The 19,533-nt window shown below is 39.5% G+C and overlaps 1 protein-coding gene across 2 annotated transcripts; it reads left to right on the plus strand.

Moving 5' to 3' along the window:
* The first annotated feature begins 1,546 nt into the window (after positions 1-1,546).
* ntrk2b (neurotrophic tyrosine kinase, receptor, type 2b) lies at positions 1,547-17,587 on the plus strand. 2 transcript variants are annotated; one of them, XM_019272399.2, is made up of 18 exons: positions 1,547-2,388; positions 4,262-4,336; positions 4,426-4,497; positions 4,593-4,661; positions 4,744-4,895; positions 5,052-5,188; positions 6,707-6,842; positions 7,278-7,586; positions 7,687-7,704; positions 7,838-7,846; positions 7,971-8,005; positions 8,329-8,419; positions 9,217-9,405; positions 10,357-10,487; positions 10,614-10,786; positions 11,801-12,041; positions 13,912-14,070; positions 14,209-17,587. In XM_019272399.2, exons 1-18 carry the CDS (start codon positions 2,192-2,194, stop codon positions 14,392-14,394), a joined length of 2,379 nt encoding a protein of 792 aa, XP_019127944.1. In that variant the 5' UTR covers positions 1,547-2,191; the 3' UTR covers positions 14,395-17,587. The 2 variants fall into 2 exon arrangements, with proteins under 2 accessions (XP_019127944.1, XP_019127943.1); XM_019272398.2 differs by having other exon boundaries at positions 1,553-2,388; positions 8,329-8,428.
* Positions 17,588-19,533: the final 1,946 nt, after the last annotated feature.

The raw sequence follows: 19,533 nt of genomic DNA on the forward strand, positions 1-19,533 counted from the left end.
AACTCCTCCACAGCGTTTTCTAATGGTGCAAGGCAAAGTTCAATTGATGTTCCACAGCAGGAACCACCTCAAATTGGGGATTTTCCCAGCAAAGAGCATCATGAAGCAATAGAACATTTAGAATCACTTATAAAATCTGATATGAATTCACAAGTAATTACCCCATCTTCCAAGGAAATAGCACAGTTCATTAGAAGCTTTGGACTGGATTTAATTGAACCTTTCCAACTAATATTGTACTTTTCTTACTGCAACTCGATTCATTTGAGTTTTTCGGTGCTAAAATAAAATAAAAAGTATAAAAGTATTATAAATGTGACAGCAGCAGCTAGAGTCACCACCCCACTGCCCATTTATTGCAAATCAGGAGCTTAAATTATGTCCATACCTGATCTATTTTAAACACCCCCCCCCCCTTTTTTTTTCTCGTAGTGTTGTCATGCTCCTTTAGATATAGGCAAGGATCTATTGCGAAATAAAGAGCTCTCTTCCCTCTCCTATACTCTGAGGTTACCATGGAGACAGATATAATTCAGTTCTTGATGTTTCTCATAAAAAAAAAAAGAAAAACCTGCGTACATATTTTCATCTGCAACCATAGCGACACTTGACATTGTCAGCGCTATTTGTAAAAAGCAAGTCACCATAGCGACACTAACCATCCAGGCTGTGTCATAGATCATGTGTCCTAGCCGAGTATGCCTCCTCATTATGAGTGAAATTTAGGAATCTGCTGGTAAACAGGATTTATTGGATCATTCTGAAGCATATCATCACCTTGATGTTTAACACTGCAAGGTCTGGAAAATAAAGGGCATTTTATTTGAGTTTGGGGCATTAAAGATGTTCCAATTAATGTCTAAATGATGGATGTGTTATTATTGGTGAGTGAACACCAGCATTAGAGCAACACTTGCAGGTCAGCCCCTTAAATGTCTGAACTATTTTTTTCTATTTAATATCATTCCTCAGACTTAAAGTCTGTCCTCTTTAGTACAGTTCAAACATTTACATAAATTATGCAATTTATATTCAACTTAAACTAAAATCAATAGAAAACAAAATGCTCTTTATCTGAAATATATATTTTTAAATATTGTATTTCCCCTTCACAATTCTTGCCCCTGTATCTCACACTGATCGGAGTGAGACCCATTTGAAGCTTGCAGACATAGTATAGGTAATTATTTTTCATAGATGCACCCCGTCTTGTGCGTCAACCGTACGTCACACTATAGGCCTAATGGCCAACCGTACAACAGTGTTGGTGTGGGGGGAGAGAGAGAGAGAGAGAGAGAGAGAGAGAGAGAGAGAGAGAGAAAACGCTGCTTTCATCCAATGCATGGCTTCAGAGTAACTACAACACAAGAGTTTACATCCATATTGTTGTTGTGCCCACTGCAAACACCTGGCATTTGACCCACAGCTGGCCCACTCGTGCAACTTAATGACACTGCAGCATCTGTTGTTATTATTATTATTTTTTAAGCTTTTGTTGGATGCATAGATCAAAATATTAAAAAAAACCCTATAAATTCAACTTGTCAGAAAATAAATCCCCCGGGTATTATCACCAACCACGTCCCCTGTAAACTCAATCCCGGTGATGGCTGGAGGGAGATGCGCTCGTCCTCGGCGATAATCGATAGACGCATGCAGGTAGCCTTCCTCCCTCTACACACGCAGCATCACCACGCATCCTTACTCCACTGTGCAGTCTCTCTCCTCATTTTCCTCCTCATCACCACACATATGAGAAATCGCTCGTAGGGGGGGGGGCCCTGCCTATTGATCTCTAAACATCTGGAACACCTCATATTTGTTTTACAAGGCAGAGGCGAACAGTCTGTGCCCGAGATAAAGGAGTGAGACAGCAGCAGCAGCAGCAGCAGCAGCAGCACCAGGACGGACCACTTGACACCTTGCTTCACGACATCGATATGCAGTAGTGTGATACCAGCTCTGCGGAGACGGGAAGGCCAGTCTATGGCATCTTGATATTAAAACCGTGGGCTCTGCGCATTTCTCACCGACGGCGTGTAGTCTTCTTTTTTTTTTTTTCTTTCCTGCGGAGTCGAAAGGATTAACTTGGCCAGATAACGACAGGCGGCGAGGGAGGAAATCTTAACAATAATTCAATTTGAGCAGATTCTGTTTTGGGGGGGATTCGTGAGATATCATTGGACCTGCGATGGACTCCAGCGCGGGGGAATATGGCATGGCTCGTCTTGGATTGTTTTTGGTTTTGATGGGGCTGTGGAGATTTAGCGATGCTTGCCCCGCATCCTGCACTTGCAGCATCTCAAGGATTGTTTGTAATGATTCTGTACCAGGGATCGAGGATTTCCCTGTCCTCACGTTAGACGACATGGAAAACATCACCGAGATGTAAGTGTATGAAAATGATCGTGCAGACAGCGTATGAACTTATTAGGATGCAATGCGTAAAGAACTACCTTCGATCGTAGGTCGCAATAATACCCAAGGGCTAGGATTAATAATATTATTATTATTATTATTATAAAGGTGATAATAACATCGGCAGCAATATTATCAACAGCAGGCCTGATGTTATCCACCTTGTGTGCATTAAAGATGAACTGAGATGTTCTGCACACCAAAATGTGTGATTTTATTCTCATATGGGTTTGTCAGATCATGTAGCCTAGTATATGTGTGCGCGCGCGTGCGTGTGTGTGTATGTTTGCGTAGGACTGGGGGGGGTGTGCGTGCCACTAACGACGATGGTGTGTGCGTAATGGTGGTGAGAGTGCGCGTCAGGCTTATTTGGATTAGTCGGTGTTTCCTTTACAAAACAGCTCCAGAGGTAGTGATGGAGTAAATGTTTAGGCCCAACTGCAGCCTCAGAGGTGTTAATTCGGGTTTGTTTGTGTTTTTTGTTTGTTTTTGTTTTTTGGGGGGTGGTGGGTGGGCGGTGTGAAATAGCCTCAATATTTCAAAATGACCACATTGTTGGCAGATCACACATGAGATCACATCAGCTGTGTACAGCCCGTGATAGTTATGTAGCCTTATCTGCGTCAGTCAGTGTGCAGGCTTGTGTCGGAGTGTACCTGCTTACAACCCTGCACAAGTATATACAACTGGAGAATGGAAGGGGAGGCTGGGTGAGTTTTCTGAGGCAGACAGACTGGTACTGGACGTGTCACGTACCCATCATGGGTATGTGACACGTCCAAGGCGTCTACTGTGGTCGATTTTCTTTCTTTAGCACCTTGTAAATGTTCCTCAGTTTGACTTTTAGTGATTAAAATGTGCAATTTTTGTATACATTCAGCCCTCTTTAAAGCATAATACACAAAATCAACTTTTCAATCAGATACACCAAAAAATCTGAGCATGAATTAAAAAAGTTTCTTTACTGTACGGTACTGTAGTGGCAAAATAGTCTGAGGATTAAAGGGTTATTTTATATTTTAGTATTGGTCAACTGTTTGTAACATTTCAGCCTGGTTGTTCTTGGCTTGAATTAGATCTGTTCCCAGAAAACAATAACAACTTTTCAGAACTTTTGCCTTTTGACCTGTGAAGAGATCATGAAAGGGTGTTGTGTAACTGAGATACTAATGTTCTGATTGTGAAAGAAGTAAGGGCCAGAGTGTGTCCACGGTGCACCAAGTCATGTAAGGAAGATAGAGAGAGAGAGAAAAATAAAAGGAGACTGAGGTCAGTAAGACCACACATGTCATTTGCATTCTGTAATTGTGCTATTCTGAGTTTCTAATAAACGTACATTATATAAAAGAGTACTTGTCTCCAGACTAATCGCTGCAGCCACTACAGTACTTTAACTTGTGATATATTTCAGCTTTGTGTTGTTGAAGCAACAATCCACATGTAAACAATCTTTATTATTTGTATTATTAAGTTGTGTGTAGCAAAAAAAACAACAACTAATATGAGCAGCAACAATACCAAACATCATGTCTGTCACTCCAGTGCGTAAATATATGCTGTTGTACTGGTCCACATCATATTTACAATCAAATGTGCTGTAGATCAAGTTCCCTCAGTACAGATTATGACAGCTGAGTGGGCAGTTTTATCAGATTTGGCTGACTATGTGACATAATATTACACACAAACACAACAGATTCTCACATAGGCAAACCTACTAGTTTCATATCAAGTTATTTGTTACATTCTATTTTATTATGTTTATTTAGGTTACGTAATTGACTGCCATATCAGCTGCAAACTTTTTAACATAAAATGTCTTTCTTCTCATTTTTCTTCACAGATACATTGCTAATCAAAACAGGCTGTTTGACATGAATGACAACAGTCTGAGGCACTACATAAACCTCAGAAACCTGTAAGTATCATGCAGTATGTTTTCAGTGTTTTATATGGAGTCATAATATGTTTATCTCACGGATAACTCTACATTTGAACTCCCAACAGAACAGTGATTAGGACGAGACTGACGTCTATATCGTCAGATGCGTTTTTCAACAATATAAGACTTCAATATGTGTAAGAGGCATTTTAAAAGACCCTCTTCAGTTATGTCATGGATGTACACATCAGTAGTTTTGTTTGGATTTTAACTGTGTGTGTTTTTATCTTAGAAATCTCAGAGACAATAACCTATCGACACTGTCATGGAGAACATTTCAGAACTTCAACACAACATTCCCGTAAGTGTCACACGCGCATAAAAGTGTCAGTTTTGTGCAACAAAAGACGAGTTTCTAATGTGTTTTTTAAATTATTTTCTAGGCTCCTCCTGTCTGGAAACCCTCTGGATTGTGTTTGCGAGAACTTGTGGATCAAACTGAGGCTCCTAGAAGAAGCTGACAGTCAAGACCTGAAATGCATAGATGAGAGAGAAGTGTCGAAGGATCTCGCCACACTCTCTCTACCAGACTGCGGTAATGTGAAACCACGTTATAATAAGCAACGCTCGGTATCTGATATTGAAAGACAGGAAAGAGAGGTCGAAACAAAGACAGGAAGAAATCAGCAAACAAATCTATGTAAAGTTCTGGACAGATATTTAGTTTTACTGTTTGCTCATTTTCTCGCAGTGCTTCCCAAAGTAGAGGTCACCCCAAAAAACGTGACTGTGATGCAGGGGACTGATGTCAAAGCTCTGTGCACAGCCTCAGGCTCCCCTCCTCCTGAGATCGTGTGGAACCTTGATTTTCTCTCTACCCGCTACGAGGTGAGCCGGTCTACCACACGCACGCTTCCTGTTTAAACCTTTGGTGCAGGTCCACCACTTTGGGCTTCTGATTTTTTTTTGAGTGCAACAGAAAAAAAATGAGACATCCTGGGAAATGGGTTGAAAATACTGTACTACTTATGAGATGAGCTCAAGTTTCAAAGCTTCCTCCGTCAGCTACAATAGGATGAAGGTCAAGATAGAGCTGTAGGTTTGAGGCTCGGACTCGAGTAAAGGATACCTTTGTTATTGATATGCTGTGTTTTACTTACATCGAGACAAATCCAATGCAAAGACCCAAAACCGAATACTGACTTCACCCTACTAAAAAGTCTGTAGCAGTCAAAATATGCTCATGAAAAGCAGTCGTTATTAATTATTGATGCACTAATGTGTTCATCCAGATGCTGTTGCAGTTGGTAAAGTAGGAGTTGAAAGACTTTTTATTCTGCTGGGTAGCTTGAGAATCCCCACCCTAGAGATCAATAAAGTTGATTAAATCTTTAATAATATATCATCATTTATTTGTTAAATATACTTTATTATTATGAATCTGAATCTGCAAAGTAATCAGCAACTAAAAGGTATTAAATAAATGTAGTAAAAAAAGTACATATAAAGTGGAAATACTCAAGTAGAGTAGCTCAAAATTGTATTTAGTTACTTTCCATCACTGTGTTCCTATGAAGATTTACATCAGGAACCAATGGACTTGGGGCTTAGTGCCACAGCAAGGGAAGGAAGTCGGACAGACTGGCACATTGTTTGTCTTTTCAAAGCATCTGTTGATAATAAGAAAAATAGAGCAGGCAGTCTGGTGTAGCGGGTAACTGGTTACTGGAAAAACAGTGCAAGTGTCTTTAGTTCTTACTTTTGAAACTCCTGATCCAATAAGGACGTTTCTCGTGGCACATGGCGCTGTAGGAGGTTGATAAGAAATGTATGTCTGAACTACTCTGATTGAACTGATTACTTGGGTACACATAAACTTCATATTTCAACCACAGAACAGAGTTTAGTTGAACTGACTTAGAAATAAGCTGAGGTGGCTAAAACCTCAAATCATTTTTAACGGTGTGGTGAAAGAAGTATTTCGATTATTGTGTATGTTTTATTTTCCTGCTAAGGTTGAGCTCATTTTAACTCCTTTACATGCTGTTGGGCAGTTTAATCTACAGCAATGTGCCGTTTTCTATAAGATGTCCTGTCATGTGAGAAAACATGCTTGTCTAAAACGTTTTAGTTTCTAAGAGATTTCAAATAGTTCAAATAGTTAAGGAACTCTTGGTTTTCACTGGCCAGCAAGGATTTTGAAAGGTAAACCTGTCAGACAAATGTAGTGGAGTAAAAAGTACAATATTTCCCTTAGTGTACCTTGATGTAGTGGAGTAGAAGTTCAAGTACAGTACAAGTGCCTCAGATTTGTACTTTTAAATGTTACTTTCCACCGCTGACTAAAGATCAGCATGGCACCACTTTTACACACATATAATGTAAATACTGATGCTGTGGTTGCAGACTGATCTTTCTGACATGGAGAGCAGCACTATCGCCTTGTCAGGCGTGTCTCCTGATGACAATGGGAAGATGATCACATGCAGCGCTGACAACATGGTCGGTCAGACGGAGGCCTCCATTCTGCTCAATATTCTCTGTAAGGACGTTTCTGTTCTCGCTGACTGTAAATGTTAACCAGCTATAACATACATCTAATTTCCTCTCATGATCTTTTAAATGCTTTCTTCTAAGACTTTGTTATTTCCGGTAGCAGCGCAAGGCTCTTCACTTTGTTATCATTACTGTCTCTTGGCAAATCTTACTGACTCTCCATGTTTCCTTTCCATAACTCTTCCTCCCGTAGAGCTCCTCATGCCTTACCATACTCCTCTGCTCGTTTAGTGCCACATTTCTCCTCATTCTCCTCTTCCATGTTTTCCTGTTGTCAGTGTTCAAACGTTGTGTGATCTGTCCATCTTCTGTCCCCTGAATCCATCTCCTTTCTAAGCCCATAAATGTTGCTTTTCCTACTAGCTGTTACTCCTGGTGTTGATTTTCCTATCACCCCGTTATTACTCTTCCTCCGTGTCAGTTGCCCCCACAATCCAGCAGCTGTTGGAGCCAGAGCAGGACCACCACTGGTGCATCCCATTCAGCGTGACGGGGAACCCCAAGCCCGAGCTGAAGTGGTACCACGAGAACCTACCTCTCGATGAGCAGGACTACATCCGCACCATGATCCACGTGTCCATCAGGAGCGAGTACCACGGCTGCCTGCAGCTGGTCAACCCCACGCACATCCACAACGGCGTGTACAGGCTGGTGGCAAAGAACGAGTACGGCCAGGACGAGAAGAACATCTTAGCCCTGTTCATTGACCCACCTTATCCTGACCATACAGGTAATTTAATAGGGATTCATTTCAGTGAGAAGTGCAGTCATTTCTGGGACTGGTTTCTGTCTATGACTTCTAAGACTAGATTTTATGTATGTGCTTACAGCAGAAGACCTCTATGACTGTGAGTAATAATTTGTCTTTATTAATCCAACAATATTTATGCTTATTAGCTTGATAAAAAAAACTGCGTACATACTTAAAATGACCTATATTTCTCCTCCTTTGGCCTGTTCCTGCACATTGCTTCTGTCCAGATCCTACTGGTAGGTTAAACTCAGGGTTACCCACTATATATAACACGGCAATCAATAATCAGCATTACAAAATCAATTTTATGAATTGTTAATTATTTTCAAATGTTCAGACAAGCATTTTGATTTTTTTCAGAGCCGACACCCCCTCCACTGGATGACAGTGTTGCAGTAAGTAATTCTTATGGTGGTTCTCACAGTGGTTGCCAACCTTTTGTCTCATGACCCTTTAAAAATATGTGTACATGTTATGTTTGCCCAGTCACAGATAGATTTTTTTGTTTTGTTTGAATTAAGTGATTCAAACTATTTAAAAAGATTTGGTAATTCACAAGAACAATAAAATAAAGATTCGAGATAAGTCAGTATTATAAATAATCTCATGACTCTGTCCCTTATGGGGCTCCGGACATCCGATTGGGAACCACTGATCTGAAGAATGCATTAGATGACAATCATGTTGCTTATGTTTTGCTTTTCTTTCGTCTTCTCAGGTGTATGTAGTTGTGGGAATCGCCGGAGTTGCCTTGACCGGCTGCGTTCTGATGGTGATCATTCTGAAATATGGAAGAAACTCCAAGTTTGGTATTAAAGGTGAACTAATTTTCTCAAAGGAATAGTTCCACATTTTGGGTAATACACTTATTCGATTTCATGCCGGACGTCAGATGAGCGGATCGATGCCACGTTCCTGTTTAGCATAGCATGAAGAATGGGAACAGAGGGGAAAAAACTAGTTTGACCGGCTGTAGCTTGACACGTGAGAGCGGTGTCGATTTTTCATCCGACTCTTGGCAAGAAAGCAAATTTCCTGAAATGTTGAACTATTCCTTTAACAGTAAATAAATGGTTTATAACACACTATATGTGTTAAAGTTTAGGGTTTAAGATGATCTTGTTGCATTCATATTAAGTGCTTTTAATCTAATTTGTCAAAGCATCTATAACTGATGTCTAATCGGTTAATTAAAACTTGATATTAATATTGTATATCTGTATGATTACACACACACACAAAAAAAAAATCAGTGTGTAGAGTGTGTTTTAAAGCATTTATTAACTGTTTATACACATGTACAAATCATGTCTATAAAATGTTTTAAATATTTTTATGTCTTCTTATAACTGAAAACAAACTAAATATTATGAAATAAAGTGTTACTGACTCAAAGCTCATTGCAGTCTTCACTGTATTAGTGTAAAAATGACTCTAGAGATTTCCTACTTTGGTCTCGTGTTGATTTAGGATCTGCTTATGATACAATATCTTTTTGTCATTACTTGTTTTCATAACTCCTTCTCTTCTCTTCCTCCTCCTCTGTGTCCACAACTCTTCTCCCCTACTCTTCACTCTCCTCCTGCTCCTCTCCGTGGCTCTCTAGGCTCCTCCTCAGTCATCAGTAACGACGATGACTCTGCCAGCCCTCTTCATCACGTTTCCAATGGCAACAACACCCCGTCGTCCTCGGAGATGGGTCCAGATGCAGTGATCATTGGAATGACAAAGATTCCTGTCATTGAGAACCCACAGTACTTCCGTAACTCCGGCAGCATGCTGAAATCTGACACGTGTGAGTTACCGCCTCGCTCGGCAAATGACTGGTAACCCGGACCTTTTCTGATAAATCCATGCAGGGGTCAAAACCGGACGCCATATTTATTGTCAGCATTCTGCTGCATTGTGATAGCGACTCCTGCTCTGCAGGGCAGCTGGACAGCTAGTCTACAGATGATTGTTTACAGAAGGCTGATCTCAGCTGAATGAATCTGTCCTGTTTCTCATTCACACGTGCATGTGGTTTATTTTGATTTTGAGAAATTTGAATTAGTGCTGCATTTATTTGTCGATAGAAATAATAATAAACAATAATTATAATTATTTAAAGGTCAATTGTATAAGATTTAGGTGCCTCTATTTACAGAATATGGCAGAAATGAAATATAATATGCAAAATTCATAACCCCCTGAACACAAGATATATTATTATGTTTTTATGGCCTTAGAATGAGACTTTTATATCTATAAACAAATTAACAAGATAGGGTCTTGTAGGTTTTTGTGGCCACCATAGCTTCTCCTCCATATTAGGAAGCAGATGGTGAGGCAAGGGGGTTGCAATCAGCAACTTTAAGTTATTTATCAAACAGAAATGAAAAATATTTGCTAATTCTGGCCTTATAAATGTGTATATTTGTGGCTTTTGTACATATTATTTGATAGTTAATAGAATATCTTTCAGTTTTAGTCTGTTCATAAGATGAATCGTGTAACTGTAAGATGTAACCTTGTATTCTGAAAGATTGGCTTTTCTTTTGATATCTTACGGACTCATGTATTATTTGTCAAATCAAACAAATTGATAATGGAAATGTTCTTTAGTTGCAGCCCCAATCTAATTCGACCTGCATAACTATAACTGTCTAGAAAAATCTTAACCTTGCTGCGGTGAAGACGAAATCTCATAAAATAATCAGGATGCATTCGTGACTTCGAGAGTGATTTGTCTTTTTCTGCATTAAAGTCGTCCAGCACATCAAGAGACACAACATTGTCCTGAAGCGGGAGCTAGGAGAGGGAGCCTTTGGGAAGGTGTTTCTCGCTGAGTGCTACAACCTGACACCAGACCAGGAGAAGCTCCATGTGGCAGTCAAGGTACAGATCAGGAAGCCGTTCAAATAATCAATGCACTTGCCCTTCAGTTATTGACTAGATGTATGTTCTTGTAGATAACGCGCCTCACTTCTTCTTTTCTTTTTCTTTTTTTTTTTTGGTTGTCAGACTCTGAAAGAGGCCAACGAGAGCGGTCGAGCGGACTTCTACAGAGAAGCCGAGCTCCTCACCAACCTGCAACATGAACACATCGTCACCTTTTACGGGGTGTGTGTAGAGAGCGACCCCCTTATCATGGTGTTTGAATATATGAAACACGGTGACCTAAACAAGTTCCTCAGGTAGGATCATTTTGACTTCTTAAAGGAACAGTTCAACACTTTGTTCAGTTCAATTTTCTTGAGAGAGATGTTGAATGTGTTGCCATGGCAGGCAGCCAATTAGCTAAGCATAGAGACTGATAACAGGATAGCTCTGTCCAAAGAGGAAAAAGTCTTTTGGCACCTCTAGAGATCAATAATTAATACTTTCGGTTTTGTTTGATAAAATTTTACAAAAAAAAAAAAAAAAAATCAAAAATCTTCCCAGAGTCCTGCCATCGCCATGAAGTTGCTAGGCAACCAGCAGAGACTCCAGGAAGTCACTCTTATTGGTCAATAGTCCAGCACATGATTAACCATAAAAACCAGATTTAACATGTTAGCTTTGCACAGAGCCAGAGTGGTAGAGAGTAGAGAGTGGTATCGATCTTCTCATCAAACAAGGAGGCAATCTAGTTATTGTAGGCGATTGAAGCAGTAAGTAGGCCTGCCTCATTGTGTTTGACATAAATCTAATTTCCAGGTATTTAATTCATTAGATTAGCCAACAACAGACATTCCCATCTGATTATACAATCTATAAATCATTTTAGATTTCATTCTAATGTATATGTAATAATTATAATGCATTTATTTAAAAATTGAATTGCCAAAAAATCAGCGGTTTCACTTTTAGCCGTGATTACTGTGACTGATGATTCATCTGGAAATTAATCACAGTATTAATCAACAACAGTATAATCAGCTTATCATCTACACATTTAATATTTTTTATATGACATGGTGAATTTCAGTAGTGTCTAAATCTTCTAGAGCCTGAGGTGATGCTCAGGTTGAGGTAGCTGGTTCTATTTTATAAAAATAAATCAGAACCAGTAAATGAACCAGCGTAGTTGCAGATAATGAATGCATTGTACTCAGCTCTGGAACATGTCTTCCGTAATATTTACATTTATTATGATATCATATTAAAAAGTACATTTTGTTGTCGTGGTATGATTGACTGAAGCTCTGATCGGATGTTCCTGGGTGCAGGTCCCACGGTCCTGATGCGGTGCTAATGGCAGACGGTCAACACAGTATCCTGGTGGAGCTCACCCAGTCCCAGATGCTGCACATTGCCCAACAGATTGCTGCTGGCATGGTCTACCTGGCCTCCCAGCACTTTGTCCACAGAGACTTGGCAACCAGGAACTGCCTGGTAGGAGAAAACCTGCTGGTGAAGATAGGAGACTTTGGCATGTCCAGAGATGTTTACAGCACAGACTACTACAGAGTGAGTGCAAACTATTTTTCTTTATCATTATAGTCACCTCATATTGCCCTCCTGGTCTCTTACTCACACACATGTGCACACTCACAGATATATACACACACATAGAAATATGAAACCACATAGTCTCAAATATGTAATTAGAATTTGATTCCAGGTTCGGCCTGAAATAACTGTGTAGCTGCAGAAATGACAATTTTAACCAGAGGTATATTTTTTTTATCTATTTATATTGCCATTTAAATGCAAATTATATAATCTACATAAAATTACTGTTTCCATGGTAATAAAGGCCAAAAGTGCAAATATGCATCAGCGTTTTTTGTTTTTTTTTCTTCTTCCCTGGGCAGGGAGTTAATACATGACTCTACATGACGGGCATCATATTCAAACATATTATATGACCCCACTGAAGATTACACTTCAATGCTACAATACAGACCAATTATTTAAAAAAAAAGAATAAAATATATAATGTTGAGGAACAGATGGAATTATTTTATTCCCTCATCCTTTTATGTCTGAGATCCCAGCTTGAATCCCACAGTGCCCTCTGCTGCACAAAGTAGATTCAGACAGACACACACACACACACACATGCACATCATCATCTCAGAGATGCATTTCCCTGCATCAGATAAGAGAATCATAAGTAGGGCCTGTCACCAACTCCTGATATCAAACATTTTTTATAAAACCTAAAGTAAAAGCATGAACACAACTCACTATATGATGCCGTCTCATCTGCTGTAATGCTGCCACGATAAATTAGAAAACAAATATAATAGCATAAACTTCATGTTTGGAGGATGACAGGACTTAATAATATTTAGTTTAGTGGTGGATAAGATCAGAATTATATGGAATTATATCTGTGCACCATTGTTGATCTGCCATATTTAAAGAGGTGTTGTTTAAGCGCAAGTACTGTGCTTCTAGGGCACAAAGTGGTCTATCTGAGCCTTCCAGGATGCCGTATTTAGTATAACCCCCCCGACACCAGCTCAAATATCATACATTTAATTATAGAGTAATGCTGGATGTGAGTTAATGCAGGTGAGGTGATGAACGTGAAAGAATGGAAGTGCAGTAAAGGTGATTGGATAAAAGGGGGCGACAGGAAGAGAACCAAATGCAGTTAGTAGACAGGAAATATCTGATGGAAGCAGACAGGAAGACACTGATTGGATAAAAGGTTATGAAGGAATAACAGGCGTGTTACAGGAACGCCAGAGTGACTAAACTTAATTGCTCGCTATGAAAGATACACTCAGTTGCCGGTTTATTAGGTACACTTACCTAAAACTAATGCGGCAATAAATCTCACCTGCATGAAGGTTGTAATGTTCGTTTTTTGTTGAAAGTGTCTGACATAGGTTTAACTGCACCGTGTTAAATTTGGAGGAGTTTCTGTTCATTTATTCAACAAATTTAAATCAATGAGGGCAAAGTATAAAACACAAACACATTATATATATGTAGATCTATGTATACTGTACTGTCATGAAGGTAGCTAGGTGTACTTAATAAACTGAATATGATGTCACAGATGTATTACAATACATAGTTATATAGGGTCACCGAAGTTATCAGTGTATATCCTCTTTGGATCTTGAATATTTGTGTCAAATTTCAAAGAAATCGATGAAGTGGTTAGTACTGCACTGGCTCCACTCAAGTCACATAGGCATAATATGCTTCTATATGATATTTTAATGTATGTTTTTCATAATAAAAGCACAGTTTTTAAGGTATGATTTGTGGCTTAAAATGTCCCGATAAAGTACAGTGAGTTTAACCAGCAGCTTTTTAAAGTCTTCTGCAGGCAGGATGGTTGGTTTCTGATGGTTTCTCTCTCTCTCTCTTTCTGCAGGTGGGAGGTCATACGATGCTGCCAATCCGCTGGATGCCCCCAGAGAGCATCATGTACCGGCGGTTCACCACAGAGAGTGATGTGTGGAGCCTCGGCGTGGTGCTGTGGGAGATATTCACCTACGGCAAGCAGCCCTGGTATCAGCTCTCCAACAATGAGGTCAGTCCAGTCACCTGGTCAAATAATTCTTCTTGTAATTATAATTTCATTAGCAGTATTTGTGAGGAGTTTGATGCCATTGCTTCCTTTTGAACAGACAAAAGCAGACATTATATTGTCACTTATTGTATCCTACAGGTGATTGAGTGCATCACCCAGGGCCGTGTGCTGCAGCGGCCCCGCACCTGTCCTAAAGAAGTGTACGACCTGATGCTGGGCTGCTGGCAGAGGGAGCCCTACATGAGGCTGAACATCAAGGAGATCCACAGCATGCTCCAGAGCCTCGCCAAGGCCTCGCCTGTGTACCTGGACATACTGGGCTGAAGCTGCGGTGTTCTCTGTATGTACTCTGCGTGCATGTGTGTGAGCTGGGTATGTGGACGAGTGGTGGTTGTGTGTATTTGTCTGCACATGATGAGGCGGAGAGGAGCGGAGGAAATAAGGGTTGTGCAATTGCGTGAGCGCCCGCGTCTGTGTACAGTACCTGGCTGTAAATGTTACTGTAAATGCTATCGTCCGTGTCCTCATTAACATCGAGAAAAGCCTTAAACTTTGAGTGATTTTCTTTTTTCTTTTCTTTTTTTTTTGCTTTGCTTTTCTTACTGAGTTATTGTTATATTGAGGCATGTTTCACAAAAAGAAACCAAAATACATACAGGATTATGTAACTTTATCCAAACCATCCACACTCCTATATGTTAAAGGCATAAAAATAAACGGAAAGCAGATAATCAGAAACACTGATTACTGGGTTATTCTCCCTTCATCGCATTAAGTAATCAATCACTCACATATTCGATGGGAACGAACAAAGGGAAAATAACGCGTCTCCATAAAGGACAGTGCGCGGACACGACTTTGTAGATAGAGCTTTGTCTTCTTTGTCACACAGAGCAACACATTCTGCAGGAAGATAAAAAAAAAAAAATACTCATCGAGTTACAGCTGATGCTTTTTTCTTTTTTTCTTTTCTATGTCACAGACTATTTTAATATTTGTAGAATTTATAAATGTTGACTCTGTTTTCATACCGAGCTGTTGATTTAAATCTGTGCTTTTTGAGTCGTCCCCAAAAGCTTCTTTGTTTTTTTTTTAAAACGTAAGTTTGAACCCATTTAGATTCTTATAGATGCCCGTGTCTGTTATATATAACCTAATCTGGTCCACTGAAGGACGTCCCAATGTAAAAATCAGTGTTGAGGTTGTAAAACACAAAGGGCATACAACATTTTCTATTTCTTTCTTTCTTTCTTTCTTTCTTTCTTTCTTTCTTTCTTTCTTTCTTTCTTTCTTTCTTTTTTTAATAATGTCATTTGTCATATTTTATGTAAATATCCGTCACACGAGGTCATCGATATTTACAAAGTGGTGTTTTAAACGTTTGTCGGAGTGCTCTACTCATCTCACGACCTGTTCATTCGATGTATCTAAAGCACAGAGAATGAGGACTCGGCGGTGTTGAGCTGTGCCTACTCCCCCCCTCTCACCTAAAAAACAAAAAAAAAAAAGGAAAAAAAGATGAGCACAGTTTGCTTTGTTTCATTTTTATTTATTTTTTTTATTTTGTTCATTCACCAGCAATGCCATTTAGCAAATCGTCGTTGTTCGGTGGCCCTTATCTGTAAGTGATGTGGTTTTTGTATGGCAGGTTTTTCAAAAATGCTGTGATGAGACTGTGTTTCATGATTTGACAAGAGAAGATGATCTTCATTTCTTTTGCCTAATTAAAGGGATTGACAGGGCGTGATGCAGTTTACTGTGCACTGATGGAGGATTTCTTTGTTTTTTAGCACTTTGCTTTTGTACGCACTGTAAGTTTGATTATTTATTTGCATTACAAGAGTGTAGTTTGAGGATCTAATCTTTAATTCTACATAGGCAGGCTAAGGAGACCGCAGTTAAAAGGATTAATTAAGAGTGTGATTGGCCTTAAAGTGTCCCAGGGGGGCTTTCATCTCTCCGAGCGGGGCCCCCAGTCAGCCGGGTGGCGACTGAAGTAGCTCCTCACTTCGGGCATCAGTAAAGCACATTTGTAACAAGTTGAGGACCTTAATGCTTGAAAGCATCTCGTTCTCTTCTGTGACGGTCCGAGCGTGTAGTACAAACTCCTGTATTAATCTTTGCAGCTTCATGATGAGCGTTAGAAAACAGTAAGGCTCTTTTGCTGAGACAATAAGTTATGTTAAGTGCACTTTGTAGCGTAACTTAACCCCCACCCTCCCCCCCCCAAATGCACAACCTGAGCGGCTGTGCTCGGCACTCTCCGCCTCGTCCTCAACTGCACTTAATAACAACAACAAAAAAAATATGTCACCCTTGCTATGCTGGCCATGACTGAAGCAAGTCCTAAACTCTGACACACTGTCGTTGCTGAAAATGACCCTCTATGTTTTTATTACAGCGTTTGTCAGTTCTGTATAATAGTCACGTGTCTGCTGTACATAACTCGCTGTCCATTCTGTACAGTTCTGATATTTGTCTATATCAATAGTAGGCTATGTTTAATAGTATAATCTGTTTTAAGCAGGTATCATGTCAAAAAACTGTGTGACATCTATTGAAGACAACGTGTTATGGGCCACTGGCAATACATACTATATGTAAATACTGATTTTATTTGTGCTACATTGTATAATTTCTTTGTGCTCGTTCATAATACCAGTGAGAATACAATCCTTTTTTTTTTTTTTTTTGGCAACTTTTGATCTGCGGAGGACTTTATTTGAACAATGTGTTTTTTTTTTTTTCTCTGAAGACAACAACAAAAAAAAAAAACACAAAAAAAAGAGAAAATGATCTCCTCTTTCCTCTCCACTGTGATGGGGAGCTTACACAGAGGCTGTTTGAGATGCTGTCTGTCTGTAGGAGCCACCATAGACTCTGGATCTGATTCAAACATCGAGATCTCTCCTAACTGACAGGTGTCCCGGGGGCCCGGCAGACGTGTGTGGCCCAATGGCAATGGTCGCCTCTTGGCCCAAAAAAAAAAAAAAAACCCACCACTCAACCTCTGACTGACTGTAGCCTATTTTGATCCTCTTTCAGATGAATAACTGTGACTTTGCATCATGAATAGTATATTATTTTGAATGTAATCTAGAAGGGTCGGGACCTTTTTTTTGAATGTAATCTATCTGGGGAGGGGAGGGGAGGGGAGGGAGGGTTGAGGATTTTTTTGTAAATATATGGTAAAAGAAAAAAAGATTACAGTTTTCATTCCTGTGCAGATAACAACAATTTTACTTACTGTGTGAATACAAAGAAAGAGCGTGTGTGTCCGTGTGTGTGTGTGACTAATGTCTCAGAGATGGTGGACATCTGTATGCAAGAGTGTGTGTGTGAGTGTGTGTGTGTGTGTGTGTGTGTGCGCTCTCCTGGCAGATTTAATCCTGCTTTAATCAGCCAGTTCTATCAATCAATTCAATGCTTTGTGCATCATGTGAGTAGCTTATCCACAATTAATGGAAATGTTCCTTGTGATACTGTGCATTTAATAAAGGTGGTATGTCTTACAATACGCTGGGTGCCCTCGCCATGCTTTATGTGTGTGTATACGCACGACTTAAAAGGTCCGGTGTGTCAGATTTAGGGGACTCTATTAACACAATGTGTGTCCTCTTTTGTATAGTCCGACAAACTAAAACACTGGATCTAGATGTTTTTGAGGCCCTTGTAGTTTCTCTTTTAATGCTAGAAAAGATGGGGTGAGGTGAGGGGGTTGCAGCCAGCAACTACATGGCTAGATGCTGTTAAATCCTACACACTGCTCCTTTAAAAGGAATAGTTTGGCCCCACTGGGAAATAAACTTATTTGCTTTCTTGCAGAGTAAAATGAAAAAAATTACTAAAGTACAGTTTTGAGATATTTGTACTTTACTTGTTATTTTCATATATGCTACTTTAGACTTTTACTTCACTACATTTCAGAAGGAAATATTGTACTTACTCCACCATCTGACAGTTTTAGTTGTTTCTAATGTTTCGAACATCTCGTTTCAAGAAACAAGAGACATTTCCCAACATAAACCTCTCATATAGTTTCATTTCAGCTGTTTGAGGATCAAATCAGTAAAAGTATCCAACATTTAATAAAAAAACAAACAAAGATTAGAGGAAAACTAATGCAAAATCGTGTAGTACAAACTTCTGTATTAATCTTTGCAGCTTCATGGTGAACGTAATGTATTTCCACACGAAGGCAGAAAACAGTAAGACTCTTTGCTGAGACAATCTTCTTTCTCGTGACCCCTTGCGTTGAAGGAAGTATTCAGATTGTCCATTTAAGTTAAAGTATGGATGCACTGAAAACATTACTTGAGTAAATATATGCAAGTATAGCCAGAAATAAATAACTTAATGCAATAAAAATGGCCCGATTATATATATGTCTGCTTCACAATGGCTGTTTTGTGCGATCAATAGTCTAAATCTTCTAAATGATTTAAATTATTTAAAGGAGAAGCAGCAAATCGACATGCCAGAAGCTGAAATTATGACAATTAGCACATTCTCAATTCATTTTTATGGACTCATTCAGTTGTACTTGTATATACACTTAGGACTCTTTTTAGGATCAAAACAAAAGACTACTTCAAATCTGTACTTTGGTACAACACTGGCTGCAACCCTTTGGAGGTCAAATAGAAAATCATTTTGTCTACTTTTTTAAATTGACATTTTATCATTTGACTTGGAGCAGTGTTATATTTTTTACTATATTTGTTTTTTGAAGAGCATCCCCATAGTTACTGACCTGTCCCGAGATTGTGTGTTACGGTGTGATTGACATCTCACCGTTGCTTTTTGGTGTTGGGCTACTTTAAAAAGAATCCAACATGTGTCATGAAAGGTATCCCACAGGCACCATTTGTTTCTAACAATAACTACTGAGGAGTGACAAGGACAGCTGCCCTAAAGGGCCTCACACACACACACACACACACACACACTAACACACACACACACGGACAAACCAAGTGTCAAAAGCTTTTAACTGTTGAAAATACAATAAAGTGCCACAGTTTTGCAAACACAAAGTTTATGGATTGAAACATTCTGGTGTGTAACGTACCTTCGACGTTCGTGGTGAGGAGTTCCACACTCTTGTGTCACAGTTGCTGGGTGAATCCATCAAGGGCGTCTCTCCCTTAACAGATTTATCTTGTGTCTTTCATGAAGGGGCTTCACCCACTGCCCTGTGTGGGGAAACCTCAGAGTCTGCTGCAGAAGAACCAACACAAGAACCCCCTTTTGTCTCTCATTCATTCAAACCAGCTCTGGTGACTGAATACTGCTCGACTAAGTACATAAATGTGATTATTTCTCCATACCGACTTAAGTGCCTGCTTTCAGTATACTTTTATATGTTCTATGTTATGGACTGATCTTGTTTAGAGCATTCAAGACAAAGATTAACCCCCTTGTTTAGCATTTATAACAGATTTCACTTGTTCTATGAAGGCA

This window comes from Larimichthys crocea, chromosome IX (genome assembly GCF_000972845.2).
Source record: "Larimichthys crocea isolate SSNF chromosome IX, L_crocea_2.0, whole genome shotgun sequence".
Classification (NCBI taxonomy): domain Eukaryota; kingdom Metazoa; phylum Chordata; class Actinopteri; family Sciaenidae; genus Larimichthys; species Larimichthys crocea.

Excerpts from the sequence above, each read along its gene's own strand:
- ntrk2b (XM_019272398.2), top strand. The coding sequence starts at position 2,192 with ATGGACTCCAGCGCGGGGGAATATGGCATGGCTCGTCTTGGATTGTTT. Across the intron at positions 4,662-4,743 it reads AACTTCAACACAACATTCCC|GCTCCTCCTGTCTGGAAACC; the intron begins GTAAGTGTCACA and ends ATTATTTTCTAG. Across the intron at positions 10,488-10,613 it reads AGCTCCATGTGGCAGTCAAG|ACTCTGAAAGAGGCCAACGA; the intron begins GTACAGATCAGG and ends TTTGGTTGTCAG.